At 32.6% G+C, this 18,244-nt stretch overlaps 2 protein-coding genes across 2 annotated transcripts in view; both read left to right on the top strand.

Annotated features, from left to right (window-relative positions):
• The window catches only part of LOC147074236 (uncharacterized), a 626,724-nt gene that overhangs the window by 327,737 nt on the left and 280,743 nt on the right, over positions 1 to 18,244 (top strand). The window lies entirely within an intron of this gene.
• Positions 7,975 to 18,244, top strand: part of LOC147074244 (endoplasmic reticulum metallopeptidase 1-like) — a 28,644-nt gene continuing 18,374 nt past the window's right edge. The window contains exons 1-3 of the mRNA XM_085943837.1: positions 7,975 to 8,167; positions 10,792 to 11,344; positions 17,227 to 17,383. Of these exons, the coding sequence (XP_085799963.1) occupies positions 8,150 to 8,167; positions 10,792 to 11,344; positions 17,227 to 17,383 (728 nt within the window). The 5' untranslated portion in view covers positions 7,975 to 8,149. The remainder of the gene's footprint in view (positions 8,168 to 10,791; positions 11,345 to 17,226; positions 17,384 to 18,244) is intronic.

Below are 18,244 nucleotides of genomic sequence, written 5' to 3'. Positions count from 1 at the left end.
AAGTCCTGTATTTTGTATACGCAGAACGCATTTCGTCATTATCATGCTTTCTATCAGAATAAAAAAATAACAATATGATTTAATAATGTTTCTATTTTCTCACCATTATATCTTATGAGCGTAATGCTCAATTCGTAGTTACAGTAAAATTGGTAAATAGCCGAAATCCATCTGGTAACTATAGATTATAGAGTAATGTTTCAAATACACTCGACGATCGGTCATATATATATCGAAAAACCCGTTTTGGTTCAAATAGACTATATGACGATCGGGCACATATATGCTAAGAGCGTTTTAGTGTCTATGATCAAATCTATGCCATTCCGACATATTATACATATATATTGTATGACAGCTATGGCCATCCTCCCACGGCGCAACTGAAATCTGATGGAACTAGTTTGTGAAGGAACTCATAAACTGACCAATGTGATGCTTCGCACACGGCGCTACTGAAACCCAGTTGAAATAATAATCACATAACCTCAAACTGTCAAACTCAACTATCAACCGTGTTGTACAAAAACTGACAACACGCGCGCTGCAGCGTTTACATACGGTTATTTTGATTTTCCAATTAATATTTAACCAATTTTGGTAAGAAAATATGATTTTTCACCGAAATCTAATGATGTTGGTACCACTGTTTTACGGTGACTGGAAACATCAGAGACCGCGCGACTAGCATGAAGCATCTCATCGCGACCGTTTTGAAGCTGAGAGATTCCAGTCTCGCCGTCAGCGAGCCGCCATTGAAATACATTAGCTAGATACTGGCTGGAATTTTAGTTTCAGTTCCGACGGACATAAGTTGCGCCGTGGGAGGATGGCCTAAGACATCCTATTTACACTCTGTGACACCCTGTGACACAGGACGCCAACATAAGAAACGGGTTTTTCGACATATATATGACCGATCGTCATAGAGTGTATTTGAAGCATTTCTTAAGGAATCCTTAACCATAGACTACTTTTGTTATGAACTCGTCCCCTTCTGTATTACCATTATCTATGATTACCATTTACCACTGACAGCGGCTGTCAAAATAAATTTACGTGTCTATAAAACAGCCCATACACATTCACATTCATTTAACAATTGATCTCAATATGGATATTGATAGTGTTAATTCGTTTGGCATGTACCTACATGCAGGATATGCATGTACACAGTTTGCATTTATTGCGAACAATGATGTACCTACGCATGGTAGAATTCGCGCAAAATGCCGATAATGGACAATCTCGAAAATAGAGATCTTTTGTTTTCGATTGAAACACAATACTTACGATAATATTATAACGTGAATAATTGTCAACAGTCCTTAACTCATTCATTACTCAATATTAGTTAGGTAGTATATATTATTATTATAATGTTATGAGTAGGTAAAATTTCATAACATGTCGACAAAAAAGCCATTGAAAAAGATTGGGTCCCTAGGTACGATGGTAGATATACGATATTTTAATTACCTATTGCAAATTAAAACTGTTGAACAACTATTAAAAAATATCCGTGACATTTAATACGACATATTTTCCTTTACTTTCGTTGATTCTGTACATGTCTTAATTTAGTAAAACCGATTATCGAATTGAAACGTCAGTGTCAATGAATTATGAATTAACTTTTCTTATTCTGATTTAGATATTTATGTAATATTAAACCAATAGATATGTAGTTGACATATATAAGTACTTAGTTACCTATACACCTACATGGTAATATTAGTTTTAATCATTCTATATAATTATTCACATCATGGCATATTTGTAATAATTGTAAATGACTCCATATGACATTTCAACGGCAAGTGTTACCGTATCGGGAAAAACATGGGTTAAAAAATAAATTATATTATTCACTAATTGCGGAGACATTTAATCATTTTAATTAAATATTAACTGTGTATTTATAGTTATTGAATTTATTTTGTAAATTTTTCATATTTTTGTCATCGTTTAACAATTACAAAATAATTTATCAAAATTATGAAAAAGAGAATTTTTATATATGGTATTATTTTAATTAGAAAAACAGAACGAAGCTATTGCAGATCTGGTGGACCATAGACAACTCGATCATAACTATGAAAGGCTTTCTGGATAGTGTTTCGTTGTAAATAAATTTTAGTTATGACGATTGAGCATCGCGCTCATAGTTATGATCTAGTTGTATATGGTCCACCAGATCTGCAATAGCTTCGTTCTGTTTTTCTATTGAAAATAATACCATAATATAAAAATTCTCTATCCTATAGTTTAGGTAAATTATTTTATAATTGTTAAACAATGACAAAAATATGAAAACTACATTTTATAAATGCAATAACTATAAATACATATTAATATTTAATTATAATACGCTTATGTTTCCGTCATAAGTCATTATACGTGATTCCACAGGCACCGCAAGATATTTTTTAACGTGCTAACACTAGCGTCAAGTGTCATTCTATCATACTGGCGTATAAAAGTAAAATAATATTCTGCAAGTACATACCAAACGAATTAACACTATCAATATCCATATTGAGATACATTGTTAAATGAATTTGAGTGTATGGACTGTTTTATAGACATGTGAATTTACTTTGACAGCAGCTGTCAGTGGTAAATGGCAATACAAAAGGGGGCGTGTTCATAACAAGTAGTCTATGCTTAAGGATTCCTTAACTCTATACTCAGGATTGTCTATAGTTAAGTCATGCTTTTCGGCGACTTATCCTTAGGATCGAAATCTTAGATTGTGCATGCCGCTCTTAGGTTAAACTGACTTACGATATGTTAGAATTAAGCCGACGCAATAATGATAGTGGTACACAGTGGCGCACCCAGGAATTATTATTGGGGGGGGCCCAAGAAGGAGAATGTAAATTAGTCCCATAGGCTCTTTTTCTTCTTCATATAAATATTTTTACATATTTTCACAATACATGGCGATATACATAGGGACATTTTCAACTAGTTGAAAATGTTCCTCTGAGGCGGACGAAACCGGTCCTAATCTATTTAATAAAAGTGGAATAAGTACTAAAAAAAAATTACGTTTTATTAAATTAAAACAACAATACAATATTTATTCCGAATTCCACCGAAAAAAATGTTCTTTTGATTTACACCACCACCGTAGTGGGTGTAGTCGTTCTTTTCGCAGAATGTTGCAGATTTTTGGTATTTTAATATTTAGGTTCCAACATATTATTGTTGTTTTTATTTAATAAAACGCAATTTTTTATAGTACCTACTTATTCCACTTTTAATTAATATATTAGGACCGGTTTCGTCCGCCTCAGTGGGACATTTTCAACTGAATACATTTTTTTGGTACTATTCGGTTATACCGGAGGCAGCGGAAAACGCATTTTGAAAATAGCCGATAAACTGGATTATTTGTTAGGTTAACCTAACCAAACCTAACCTAACCTAACCTAACCCAACCTAACCGAACCTAAACTAACCCAAACTAACAAATAATCCAGTTTATCGACTATTTTCAAAATGCGTTTTCCGCTGCCTCCGGTATAACCGAACAGTACCATTTTTTTTTATTTTAAAATAATATTTATCAAACAAAATTCAAAGCGATAGAAATAATATAACAATAGGTACATAATAATTATCCGTCCAATAATACCTTCCCAATAACAGACTAATTTAAAACTAATGAGGTTGGACATTAATATTTCATACTACGTCAGGGGCATTAAACAAATTATTTAAAATATTAGCAAACCACAAAATATGAAACAATCTACACTTACAATAACATTAATATCAACAAATAATTCTAATTAGTCAAAATTAACATTTTTTTTTTTTTTTTTATAAAAAATAAAATAAAATTATCAATTGAAGTGAGATGAAATAAAAAACAAATACAACCAAAATATGAGTCACAATTCAATAAAAATAATAAATAATGTACAATATATTATAAAGTTATGTTATGACAATCCCAAATATTAAATAGGGTACAATAATGGAGAAGACACAAAATATAATTGATCATTTAACAAATTAGAATTTGGCAAAAATTTATACCTATTAATTTCTAGGATTTCCTGTTTATCCAATTTTATAGATTTCTCATTCAAATGCAGGATTTTAAATTTTTTACTGATATTAAAAGAGTGATTATTTAAACTTAAATGATTTCCAAAAGCTGAAGATTCATTACCATTTTTGGCACAGGCTAAATGTTCTTTGATCCTAGTATTAAAGGATCGTCCCGTTTGTCCAACATATTTGGCATCACAAGAGTCACAACTTAATAGATAAATTCCACTTTGGTTAAGTTTATCTAATCTATCTTTAGTATTCACCAGTATATCCAACATATTAATTGAAAATGGACAAAAAAAGTATTATTGCCTTTAAATTATACACAACCTACTCAATACAACACAGCCTTATATCTCGTTTATCGGTCTTTTGTCTATTGCACTCGGTATACCTACACCATGGCCCCCACATCCTGAAACGGGCCCTCAGGCTAGGGCAGTGGTCGGCAAACTGCGGCTCTTTGGCCCTTTGAGTGCGGCTCTGCCACAGATGCTCTCTGTCATATTTGACATGACTACAAAGAAGAAGCAAAGAAAATGGAAGAGGATAACCGTAAATGTAATATTGAGTAGACCGAGACTTCGCATTTATTCAAAACTTAAATGGCTTCCCGACCTGTATTTATGTGTCGGGAAAAATTGACGCATTCAAATTTAGAGAGATACTACAACTAAAAACTAGTAATTTTGCGCTAAATATTCTGTCGATGATGCAAGGAAGAAAGCAGCTGAGGAGAAGAGTCAAGAAAAATAAAGTTCTGTATTTAATTAGGTACTGAATAAAATCTTTCAACAATGTTAATATTGCAAGTTTTGTGGTTAGTAAAAAGATTTCCAAGAGAGGAAATCAAGAGTAAATTGAGAAATCGATTTATTGATGAGAACCTGGAATCGTGCTTAAAATTAAATCAACAACATACGAACCTGACTTACCCAAACTTTACAAGGAGATGCAAGGCCATTATTCACATTGAAATTGTCAGTCATTGTCATGATTCAATTGTATGGATACCTTACTTACAATTTAATTTTTATTAATAAATAAGATCATTATTACGTATGATATTCAGTTTTATTCAGTGTACCTACCTATAATTTAATTAGGACTTTAACTAAACTATCTACGTATATAATTTAAGTTTAAGAAATTTGGCTCTCAAAAGAAATCTCAATCGTTGTACTGTTGATATTTGGCTCTATTGACTAATGAGTTTGCCGACCACTGGGCTAGGGTATTTGACGGGCCCCCTATCCACCGCTTAGATTAAAGGCAGTGTGAAACACTACATTAACGTTTTTCAAATTGTGTTTTAGTTCAAATTGAGGGTACTTATACAGTGAATTATTGGCGATTTTCAGTACGTCATATACTTTAATAATGGAGCTGTCAACACATAATAATCAGAAAATATATTGGACATTTATATAAATTAAAATGTTCATAGTCATGAAGTATAATAGCGCCGCAGGCGACTTTTTTTACTATTAAAGCTAATTTATGATATGTGTTTATCTCACTTATCTGGTCAACCCGACACGCTGGGCCCCCCACAGCCCGGGCCCCCAGGCTAGACCTGTCAACCCTCCCCAGCCATGACCTATACCACTCCGGAATTCGGGTGGACACCGAGAATTTCATTAGGGAACGGGTTTCTAAAAAAACCTGACATTAGTGTTTCGAAATTTTTGTATTAGAAATTAAAATCTAAGAAATATTACTAAAAAGGGTACTGGAGAATTACAAATCATTTTTTGCCGTGTTGTTTGTCTAAGCCCAAGGTATAGTTTATTGGCTTTCGATTTCAATATGTAAAATCATTCTGATGATTTTCATATTTTGGGGGGGGCCAAGGCCCCCTGGCCCCCCCCCCTGGGTGCGCTACTGGTGGTACATAATATAATTCTATAGGTAGGGATTAGGAGGTATGCAAAATTGTGAATATTGATACAACTTACACTCTGAAATGCATGAAACAAATGTATAATAGTAGTTATGAGTTAGTCTGCTGAGTTCAATGGAAATATTTCAGTGTAGAATGGTATAAAATTGACAAAAAATAGTAATTTTGCTGAAGTTAATGTATGTACTTATCAGGCGACTTATCTTTAGGATCGAAATCGATTGTGCATGCCGCTCTTAGCCTTTGTGCGTTTTACCAGGACGTAGAGCGTAAAATTGTATACATTTTGGCATTTAAAACAGAAAAACAGCAAAAACTGAAATAATGCGTTCTGTCAGTATAGGTACCCTTATATATTTTTAAAATAAAATTGAAATGTAGCTATCAATAAAAAGGATAGCGACAGTTGAGAATCAGAGTGTTTGAATATTGCTATATGTACTGTCTGAACGCGAGAAATCAATTCAATATACTGTGTAGTACAGTGGTTCCCAAAGTTGACTGCGCTCCGACCCATCTAACGAAAATGTCCAATCTTGGGACCCACCTCTTAGCAGTCTTAAAGAAAAGAGGGCATAAATATTGGTAATGCTCAGATTCTCTAGTGGCGAGTCGTGGAACTACTTAATGCTGTCTTATTTGTTCTAATTGAAATAAAAAAATATTTTTTATAAGTGTTAGCAATATGAATAAAAGACTGTTGAAATAAGAAACACAGCTTAAATAAATAAAAAAATCATTACTTAAATACCTACATCTGCAAGGTTTTTTTACAAAGTTATTTCAATGGGAAGGATGTATTTGTTTCTTATTTTCCTTCATTACAGTTTTAGCATAAACTTCAACTTTAGTTACTTTTAATCGCAGTGAGTTTGATATGTCCAATTATTTATTTCGGTATTTAGTTTTAATGTTAACCATAGCCGAAAATCCGACCTTACATAGATATGAGGTAGTAAAGAGGAGGAAGATTTTCATAGCTTCATCGAATAAGCAAGGATAATTATCAGCAACTGAGAGCCAGAATTTCGTTAACTGTTTACGATTGAAACTATTTTTCAGTGACGTATCTTCTGATAAATCAACGAGTTCTTCACTTGCCTTTGTTAACATACTAGTTGGTAAGTCGTCTTGAAATGGGTTACAAATCCAACGCAACGAATCAAACTTTTTCATCTCTTCCCCAAAATAGTCGTCAAAGTTATTTATTAACAGTGATAAATGACTGGAAATTTCAGACAGTACGTTCATCTTAGGCTGCACTTGATTTTCAATAATAAAAGTTTCAAGTGTTTCAAGACAATCATACTTGCCATTCTCAATACAACTTTTCCACAACATAAGCTTTTTCATGAACGCTCGAATTTTATCGTGAACTGCAAAAATGTCTGATCCGTTTGATCCTTGCAAATACAAATTAAGTTCGTTTAATTTCAAAAAAATATCCGCCAAATAAGTGAGCTTGAGAATGAATTCTTCGTCCAGTACCTAGATGTTTAATATATTCAGTTTTTGCTTTCAAGTAAATTGTAACTTCATTACGCAATTCCACTAATCGTGTCAGTACTTTTCCCCTGGATAACCAGCGAACTTCTATATGTAACCATCTGTAGTGCATTGGCAATTCAAATTATTATTATTTTATCACAATATATTCCGTAACTTAAGTTTATTTCAATTTTTAGGAATTATAAATAGCCGAATGAAATATTAAATTTATCACTTCCTATTTTTTTTTAAATTCATGTATACAGTGGCGAGGGACCACTCAATATTCGTTCGCGACCCACTGGTGGGTCGCGACCCATAGTTTGGGAAACCATGGTGTAGTAGATAATCTGTAGTTAGTATAATGATTGCGATTTTTTATTTTCTATATTTTAAATTTATTGGTAGATATCCAGAGCTATCATTGCAAATTTAGCTCATGTATACTTAATATTAATTTAATATGATTGTTAAGGATATTTTTTAATTATGTTCTAGCAACTTCGGCACTGTCATTTCATTTCTGTTTTCTGCGGCGAATTGGTAATTGACATAGCCGCTTCAGAGTAATTTTATAATTGCGGCTACATAACTAAAAAAGATAACTTCGCAAAGTTATCTTAAAAAATAAATGGTCCACTAATATGTCAAAAACTTTTTAAAAACAAACTGAATTAATTTTTTCTCATCATGAAGGAGTGGTCTCAAGTAAGTATTTTTTATTTGTTTTTTTCTACGACTATGTTATGGTGAATATTAAATAAGTACGCCGACCTTTAGTCAAATTAATTATTTGTAATTAAATAGAGGTGTGTTTTTTATTAGCGTATTGATCTACGCTCTTGACAAAATGTTAATATGCAAACTTTCTTATGATAAAGTTTCTCACACTTCAAAACACAGATAAATATAATATTATTCTGCATAGAATTTAATCATAATATACATCATATTTATTGTACAGATAAATAAACGTTAGAATCAATTATTATACTATAGGCCTTGAGAAGTAATACTTACAAGAGTATAATAATATGTTTGCAATAAGTAATTATTGTTTCACTTCAGTAAATATCTTGTAAGTTTCCAATTAGAATTTTTTTTTTTTAAATAGGTAGTTTGAATTTTTCTGCTGACATTGAATACTTATTCTGTTTGGTTGGGTGATTTATATTATGTACTTATTATACAACATAAATGGCAGCATTTAAGTTTGATGTCTAATACTAGATATCTACTAAATCATTTATAAAGAGGTTAATGCCGATTCGCCTGTTCTTCTGAGTATATCTTCTGTAGCAGACATGTCTATCTTCAAGTAGGTTTGATTTAATTAATATCTAATATCAAAACTTATGGCGATCTACCGACACTCTCCCATTTTTTTTCTTCAACTTTAACCAGTAATTCTTAACCGGTGCACCGCTAACTTGTTGCAAGTGCACCGCGATTATGAAAGCCGACGAAAGATCTAATGTGATTTCGATTTTGCCGAATCGATCACACACGTCTTGCATGGCCTCTCACGTGCCACTTGCCGGACCCTAGAATACCCAGCCAGACCATCCGCCTTCTCACTCTCACGTTTGCGGTTCTCTTTTTGCTGAGATTTTTTGTTCTCGTGTCAGTATTCGCAGCTTGTAACGTGCAGTGTGTGATTTTGGTGCACCGCAATTTTTTCTTATGATCAAGTGCACCGTGACTTCGAATAGGTTAAGAACCACTGACTTAAACAAACGTGTTATATTTGGCTGAAAACAGAGGCGTTATAAATTGAACACAAACACTTTCACAAACACACTCATTTTTCACTTCTTGGTCGCTCAAAAGATGAAAAAATTCCAAGGTAGTCACGATCCTTAGCCATGAGGGAATAACCAAGAAGAGAAGAGATTGCATCAATATCTATGTTGCGTAGGATGTTTATTATAGAGTCTGGAAATTCCTTGGTTGCACATGGTGTCTATAATTGAGGAGTTTTTAATGGAATCTAAATAAAATTGGCTCGTTAGCTCAAAAAATTATAGCACAAATGTTATTCTAAGGCTGCAGACACACGGCATTGCAGTCAATGTGCGTAGTCCTGTGTCTGCGCCCTAAATAATGTATTTTAAATTTACCATTTACCTGTGATTATTTGTATATTTTTTCATATTGATTCAAATATAAGTATACCAAAACAAGTATTGAAATATTCTTAGCCTTATATATTTTTATCTGTTGGATAACCTTAGAGATCATATTATAATTTTATTAATAGATAATTCATAAACAGGTGTTTGGGTTGATGAATCTTGTGTATAAATACACTTTTAAAAATATTCATTTGATCAAATTTATTTTACATATAATAATACCTAGTGAACTTACAAATTATAAATTCTAGACGTTCACAATACAGTATACTCTCAGTAATCCGCCGCTCGATTATCCGACAACTACTATAATCTGACGTTATTTTTACTAGTTGAAAGCACAAAATCAAGCTCTATAATTCGCCGGTATTCGATTGTCAAATTCAGTGGTCCGCCGCGTACAAGTATACAATGCAGATGAGACGGGCTTATTTTCGAAACTTCTCCTTCGTAAACCGTGCCCAAGTACCGCATCATAATTAAACCGTGCTTCAATGCAACCGTGACACACAAAATGAAGATTTGGTCATAGGGAAAGCCAGGAATCCTAAGCCATTCAAGAATATCTGCCTCACTGAACAACTAGTTGTGTCAAGTGATTTATTGTTTAATATTTAGTTAATAAACTTAGTTTATAAATTTGTATAATGTAGTAAATACGTGATTTTGATTATAAATAAAACCGTAATTTGCTCGTACAAATTTCTCAAAAAAACTATTTTTACGAAATACTTATCTGTTTAAATGTTTACCATATTTTGTATGTATGCACTATAATCCGCCGCTTTCACTAATTGGACACCTTGTCTGTTTTTTGGGATGGCGCATTACTGAGAGAATACTGTATGTGGAATTAAAAAGACAATATTAACAGCAACAACAAAATTATACAAAAAACAGGGAACGAGATAAAACATTAAATCTGTATTCATATTTCATATTTCTCTTCCCTCACAATTTTTCCATTATTAAAATTTTTCTCACTGCCCCTTTACTCAATATTATAACTTATTTTATCAACTATGTATCTCTTTTCCACAGTACATTACGCTTCTGTTGTACCCCTATCACTCAGTATTGACAATAATAAGTATAACATTACGTAAACTGAAACATAAATTTCTGTACTCACATGGTGAATACCAAGTGATAAATTCATTTTATAAACGAATTATATCTTACGTTTTCAATTAACAGGTGCGGCAGCGCGGCTCGTATCAGCCTCAACCGCAGCACTCTCCCGGTTACCATCCGTCCAGCTCCTTTCAGAAGTCACTGCCACCTCCCAAGAGCCACCTCCCTATCACCTTCTTTCATCTAGTCGGTGTATTGTCCTTTATAATATGCGTCATGGTGTCGGTGATCGTGATCGAGAGGATACTACCCGTGGATCTGAAGCGATCCGATGAGGCCAAGAACCCCGGCCGCTTCATTGCACAGAGGGCCATGGATCACCTTGTGGAATTGACCAATATCGGGCCCCGAGTCAGCGGCAGCTACGAAAACGAAGTCCTAGCTGTTAATCTACTCGCGAGGGAGATCCAAAAGATAATCGACGGTGCAAGAGATATACATGTTATTAAGACGGATATACAAAAAGCGAGCGGGTCTTTTCCACTGCCTTTCTTGGATGGTTTGACCAGCGTGTATAGAAACGTGCAAAATGTTATTGTGCGTATCGGTTCCAGGATCAATTCTGAACACTCACTACTTCTCAATTGTCACTTTGATTCCGTCAGTGATAGTCCAGGTATGTAATAGACAATGTGACTGATCCTACAATTGAACGTAGTTATGCAGGATGTTGCCAGTCCACAATAATGTCGAGCTGAGATAATGGCACTTTAGCAACAGCATGATATTAAAAATGTAAAATTGTAAATAGTATTTTATTTCAAGAATAATTTTTTTGCGGCTTGGCTATTTTCAGCAGAACGTAGAAAAAACCTTTTCGCATCTGATCTATATCATCATTTTTTTATTTTTTGTGGACTGGCTACTTTCCGCATAACTATGTCCAATTGAGGTGCTAAGAAATAAATGAGAACATGTGACATAATTTTATTTTAAAATGAGTTAGGACCTGTTTTCACACACCATATAAATCGCTTCATATATTATGTAACTGTCTAAATTATATAAAAAAGTACAAACATTTTATTCCTTACATTGGACATAAATTGTATATTGTTATTATTTTCATAACAACCGTGTATAATTGGGTTACATGTAAATTGTACGTAAAACATTTCACCGTGGCACAGTTCGCTGTGAGCTTTCTATCGGAAAGAGATGACCATAAACTATACGGTCTGCCATTTTATTAGATTCAATATGAACATTAATTCAATTTTCATAGCTGATTTTGGCAGAATTCATGAATGAAAACCTAACCTAACAAATAATCCAGTATATCGGCTATTTTCAAAATTTATTTGTTGCTGACTTCCTGCAAACTGACAGGAACTGTGTTTTATTTAGACATGAATTTTATGTCAGTACTATACGACCCAAAGAGGTTGGACAGTCTTTAATATGAGGCGTAGAGTTACAAAACCCGCTCTAGAGACTTTTTTGAGTTTTGAGTAAATGACGAAAAACTGTTTTGGGCATATCATGACGATTTAAGTGTAATTTTAGATATTATATTTCTTCCTTTACATACGGAAAAGTATAATAAAATGTCAAATCCAATGTATAAGCTGTATTTATTCAAATAAATGCATTTTAATTATCCCAAGAGCGGTCTTTGTCAGTCTCTACCTGACAGAGCGGCGTTCGACGCGGAATTTTTTAAAAAGAGCGGAGTTTGTCGCACAATGGTACATTGTCGACAGGAGATGATAGTTTAGTAGCGGTCCGTATTTATTTTAATTATGTAATATATTTTCGAATTTACTTTGTCTAGAAAATATTTTGTTGCCATTCTTACCTAATGGTAGCTGTATATTTTTCGCATTGTACCTACATATTTAGCTGTTATATTGGTATGTTATATTTTTTTAAAATCGTGGTATTTACTTGTCTTGAAAATATTTTTTTTTAGATTTAAAAAAATAGTTATTTAGTTGAATAGTGCCTACTTTTCACTAAGTATGTCAAATTGCCTTTGTGAAACTTTTTAATTTTAATACGTTAATGTCATGTACTTATTTTTATTCTATAATAAACAAAAAAAAACCATTATCAAAAAATGTTACTTTTTCTGGAGACAATTAGTTATTACCTACATACCATGCAAATTATTTGTTTAATAGGTAACTAATCTTTTATAATTATATAAGTACCCTAATAATTCCTAATAATTTTAATATTAATGACCATATTTTGAATCAGAAAGATATTTTTAAACCCTTAAAAGGTAATTATAAGATAATTTGAAATAACAATAACATATTTTTTAATAATATCAATAGCATAAATAAAAAAACCCAGCGGATTTAAGTACCGGCGTTTACCTAACTAATCCCTGTATTACCTGTGTCCCCAAATTCCATGTCTGTGTTCAGACACCAAACCAAATCCGATAAACAAAAGTCGCGATGTATGAGCTAACTTATTTTCCCACATAAATATTTATTACCTATTTTCTGTTGTTCCTGCTACTTTTTATATACAAATAATAGTAAACGTGGAATTTCTGAAATTTATTGCAAAAACGTATTATAAAAGTAACGGTATTTCTACAAGATAGCACAGCATTGTTAACTATGTGTCGTTATTACAACTAAGCTAATCTACAAATTAATAAACATATTTGAATTAAAATTAATTATCGTTCATATTAACGAATGATACAATTTTATGACGAAAAAAAAATGTCCCGTGGAGATAATGATAAGGAATGTCATTTTTTTATCAAGGGAGATGAAAAATATACCTAACGTAACATAACCTACTAAATCTATCATTTGTATAGTACAAATTATCAAACCAAAAGCATTTCTCCGACAGAAAATAGTTTTCCTTTAATTATATTTTTGACACAAACCAAATATTGATAAAAACGTGTAAGAACCTTATGATATTTTATTATATTACACAGAATATTAAATATAAATGACAACAAAAAATACACGTAAAACTAGAAAATAATATGAGCCGCCACTGGGTTATTCATGACAATACAGCAAAATATAGTCAATTTTTAAATACGTTTCTTGGCGTAACAGGCTACATTTCCAAGCAGCTGAATTTTTCAAACGCTTCCTTGATTGTTCTTGTTGAGATTCCGTCACACTAACTATTGAAAAATTCATTATTAAAAGTAAAAAATAGTAAAATAATTGAAGCAAAATTATGACGCGCACGAGAAAACGGTTTGACGGTTTGTACGGAGATTAAAGGATTCGTGAAGAGTCATTATTTAAATCGCGGCGTCTGATTGGCCGGTTACGCAGAGAGGGTTTTACCAGAACAAATTTATTTTAAGAGCGGGTTTAGTCAGTCTCCTCGATATTTATTTTGATTTTTTGAAGAAACAGAGAGGGATTTAAAACTCTCACCTAGAACAGAAGATAGGTCTTACGAAAGAGCTCCTGCGTACATTCATAACTATTTTTTTTGAAAAATCGCCCAGAGCGGGTTTTGTAACTCTACGCCTCATATACAACCATATTATATTTCCGATACAATATTACATGGTGAAGTGTGATACGGCGAACTACATACGTACAAGTTTCCGGACACGGTATAATTGAAACGTTTTGGCTTGGCTTATCCTTCAAATTCTAAAAACATTAATGAACCTAAAGAATTAATATCAATATTTTTCGTGGAATAGTATTAAAAGATCATTTGGTAACGAAACCTTATTTACAGAATGTTGAAAACAGTTAAGCAGAATTTACAATCACATATTATTTGAAGTCGATTTATTGAACTTAGCCACCAGTGCACTTGTACTTGTTAATTCCTTAGCACCTCAATAAATCCTACATTTTTATATATTATTTTCAACGCTGGATTAATTATGGAATATATTATTTTAACATCTACCCTGGTAAATTGTGAATCGTTTTACTATTCTGTAAACATTCACCTCATCGGAAATATACATTAACTTGTTGACCGCGCGGAGCTTTTAATTAACATGCTAATTATATCGAATGGCCAATTAATTAGTGTATAACAGGTGTACCGTCCGCGTGGAAAGGATTAAAAAAAGATCGAGTGATACTTTTACAATACAATAATACGTTCGAATATATTTCAATATTCGAATCGGTTTAACAAAAATCTCATATTTTTCAACCTGTGTTTGGACCTAGAGCATAGTGACTAACATCTGTTTCTCGTAAAACAATAATCTGTTATGAAACCTCTATGTGAGGCGGCTAAAGTCCACACGGATTGCTGAACCATTTAAAAAAAAATGGAATTAGTGATTCAATAAATATGAAAAAATTACTTAAACTGTAATCAGATAATTCAAATCACTTTATTTGATTGTCGATTGCTTCATCTTTGTCTTCACTAAATCATGTTAAATCAATTCTGAATTTTTCAATTTTTCATGCTAACATGTCAGTGATGGTTTATATCGAAAACTTTGTACAAATATCGACAACTATCAGCCTCATAGTCAGAATGTTTTAAGTTCAATTTTACCATAAATTAGTCTGTCTATCCATAACAATACCCTGAAACTGCGTTTTAGCTAAACTATTATTTTTAGAGATATGGTAGTTTCACGTACAGGTTATTATATTAGATATAAATGTCACTAATTATCGCAATGATTAAAATGAAGCGTGCATTTTCAAAGTGAACTTATTCCACTTCAACAAATTTTTGGCAAAAGCCAAAAAACTGTTTACGGTGTTGATGTTACAAATGTTTTTTGTATGGAATAAGTTACTTTTGTAACTAACACCGATTTAGAAGTTGATTTTTCTACTGGATTGAATGCCATTAGGTTCTTCTATTCAAAAAATACTTGTTCAAAATTTTATCCTTCAAATTCTGGCATTCATAACTCATTTTCGTCAAATAATGGAATAAGTTCACTTTGAAAATACACCCCTCAAATATACATTATTAATAACTAATTAATCATCGCTAATATTATACTTTTTCTATAATCAGAATTAAAAAATATTTTTCAAGGTACACGCGAAATAATTGTTTAGTAATTGGGAATCATCACTGTTACCAACATAATTTCAAAAGTCGGAAATGTAGATACGAGCTTGTGGTAGAACAGTGACCATATCGCAAAGTGTAAAGGTATCACAATGGAACATAATTAGGCCCAATTTAAACTCTGGCATATCATAAATCCAATTTTCGTTCAAGTCATAAAAATTATATGATGTATCAAACTGCATCATTGATATTATGAACACCTCGAGTGTTGCCAGTGTGAATCACCTAGATCAGCGGCTCCTAACATTTGGGGTAAAATTACAGTTAATATATTATAGTGTTGGGGGAAGGGATAGAAATGATGATATTAAATTTATTTAAATATTATTTAAATTCTGTGTGATTAGAGTTTTGGAAACGGTATTAGTGACCTGGGTTTCGCCTTTCAGTATATTCAGGCTGTATGTATGGTATGTATACAACATATTAAAATTTGTTACTGTTTATGTCTATACCTACTTCTATTTTTTTTTCCAACCATGCCCGATCCCAATAAGATCATATTGGCCTCCACACAGTGGAGGTTTGTATTAACAGATTTTTTACTATACTTCTATACTAATCAATACAATTGGTGTGTGTAATTTTGAAATATTTGCTTTTTGATAAGCGTTCTGACAATTTCCATTATAACTTTCTTTCTTTCTTTTTCATTATAACTCAAAAATTACTGGACCAATATTCATGAAACTTGTACAGTTTATAGACTACATTGTTGGTACTGAATTAGTATAATTTTATCTTGTTATTTCAAAATTTTCTGAAATTACAAGATAAAACTTCTCGGAAATAAAGCACTTGCAATAGCAGTAGTACGTGAAATGATCGGATAGCAGCAGTCGAGTGGTAAAGTGAGGTACAGGTAGAGTAGTGCACGCCTACATCCAACCATTATCGATCGCACAGGTCCACTCGAGCTCAAGAGTGACATTGATGTATGTCACTAAAGGCACCAATTGGGCATTCATAGAAATGGAACGGCTGGGTTGAGAAGTGCATGCCTAGTTCCAACCCTTGTCTATCTCATTGATTTGGAAGAAAAACTAATCTATTTCTTCATTCCGTATATTTCATTTGTTTATTTTGAGAATAAAACCTGACTGTAGTGGCTAGATTGCAGATATTGTACCTATGTCAAAATTCAGTATTTCAGTACGGCCCCCAGTACACCTTCTTGCCTCATATTGAATTTAAATTTTTAATAAATGATTATTAACTGTTTTCAAGAATCGTCATCTCTTTTCAATACTTTAATTTATTTTATTCCTAAGTTTCCATGTTCCTGCTGTGTATTATTATGTTTTCTACATGATTGGGTATGGTCGTATATGATTCTAAAAACATTGAATTTTATTGTGTGTGAATATCGTGACATATACAAATAAGGAGAAAAATATGAATTCAGAATAATGAATACCTACCTACCCAGTGTTAATGGGAATGTAATGATTGAAATTCTCGAAACTTTACGAAGATTGTTTTTAGGGGCGAGTGACGATGGGGCAGGATGCGCTGTGATGCTGGAAATCCTCCGCGTTATGTCCAGATCGGAGAAATTGCTCAAACATAATATCATTTTCCTGTTTAACGGTGCCGAAGAGAATCTCATGCAGGCTTCCCACGGTTTTATCACCCAACACAAGTGAGACAAATTTAACATACTCAACTGTTAAAATTTTAATGTTAATTCCACAATATAGAAATAAATACCTACATGTTAAATCGCCTAATACAATTCAATTGCTGTAAAAATAATCATCACAGACACTAAAGTGATTCGCATACATGTCTTAACAAGCTGTCATCTGTCAATCGTTTTAAATTAAGCCTAAACCAAATCAAAAGTTAACGCAACCTGTTTGTTTTTATGTCATGGCAAGGCAATTACAAAAACATGATTAATTAACTTTATAGGGCCTATACACGTGCGTGGATTTACTTGCACCAATAGTGTGTATTTTGAACTATCGCAATATTAACTGTTTACACGTAAAAGTGCTGACTGTCTCTCCAATCTCATTCTTCAAGCCTAAGCGAGACGCGATGTTGTCATTGTATGATGCTATTTGATAGGTTCAGACAGCTCTAAAATATATAAATAGATAACTCTAAAATTATTGCATTTCCTTTTTCTTATTTATGCATGTTTTATGCTTGATTTGGTTTATATTTAAACTAGTTTATAAAATTTTAATACTTGTCCCCTATTTTCTTTCGCACACTGATTTGGGATATTTCGGTGTGCAAAGTGCGAATGAATGCGGAGTAGCTGACAATCAAAAACATCATATTTGTCAGTCACGATAACATGTTTTGACGATATTCACTGTACGCTTACCTAGTATGTTTCTTAATGCAAAACTCACATAAAAAGTGAAAACTACACTTATCACTTGACCCAGTTAAACGATCTATTGTACTCTGTACCTCGGTGTATAAATGAGAGCAAATAATTATGTATTATCACTGAGACACTTAAACATATTTATGGGCAGTAGGTGTT

The sequence above is a fragment of the Rhyacophila brunnea genome, unplaced genomic scaffold (assembly GCF_057557595.1).
Source record: "Rhyacophila brunnea isolate RB1 unplaced genomic scaffold, BYU_Rbru_1.0 scaffold_16, whole genome shotgun sequence".
Classification (NCBI taxonomy): Eukaryota; Metazoa; Arthropoda; class Insecta; order Trichoptera; family Rhyacophilidae; genus Rhyacophila; species Rhyacophila brunnea.
The sequence above is the reverse complement of the archived record's forward strand: the minus strand, read 5'-3'. Positions and strand labels throughout refer to the sequence as shown.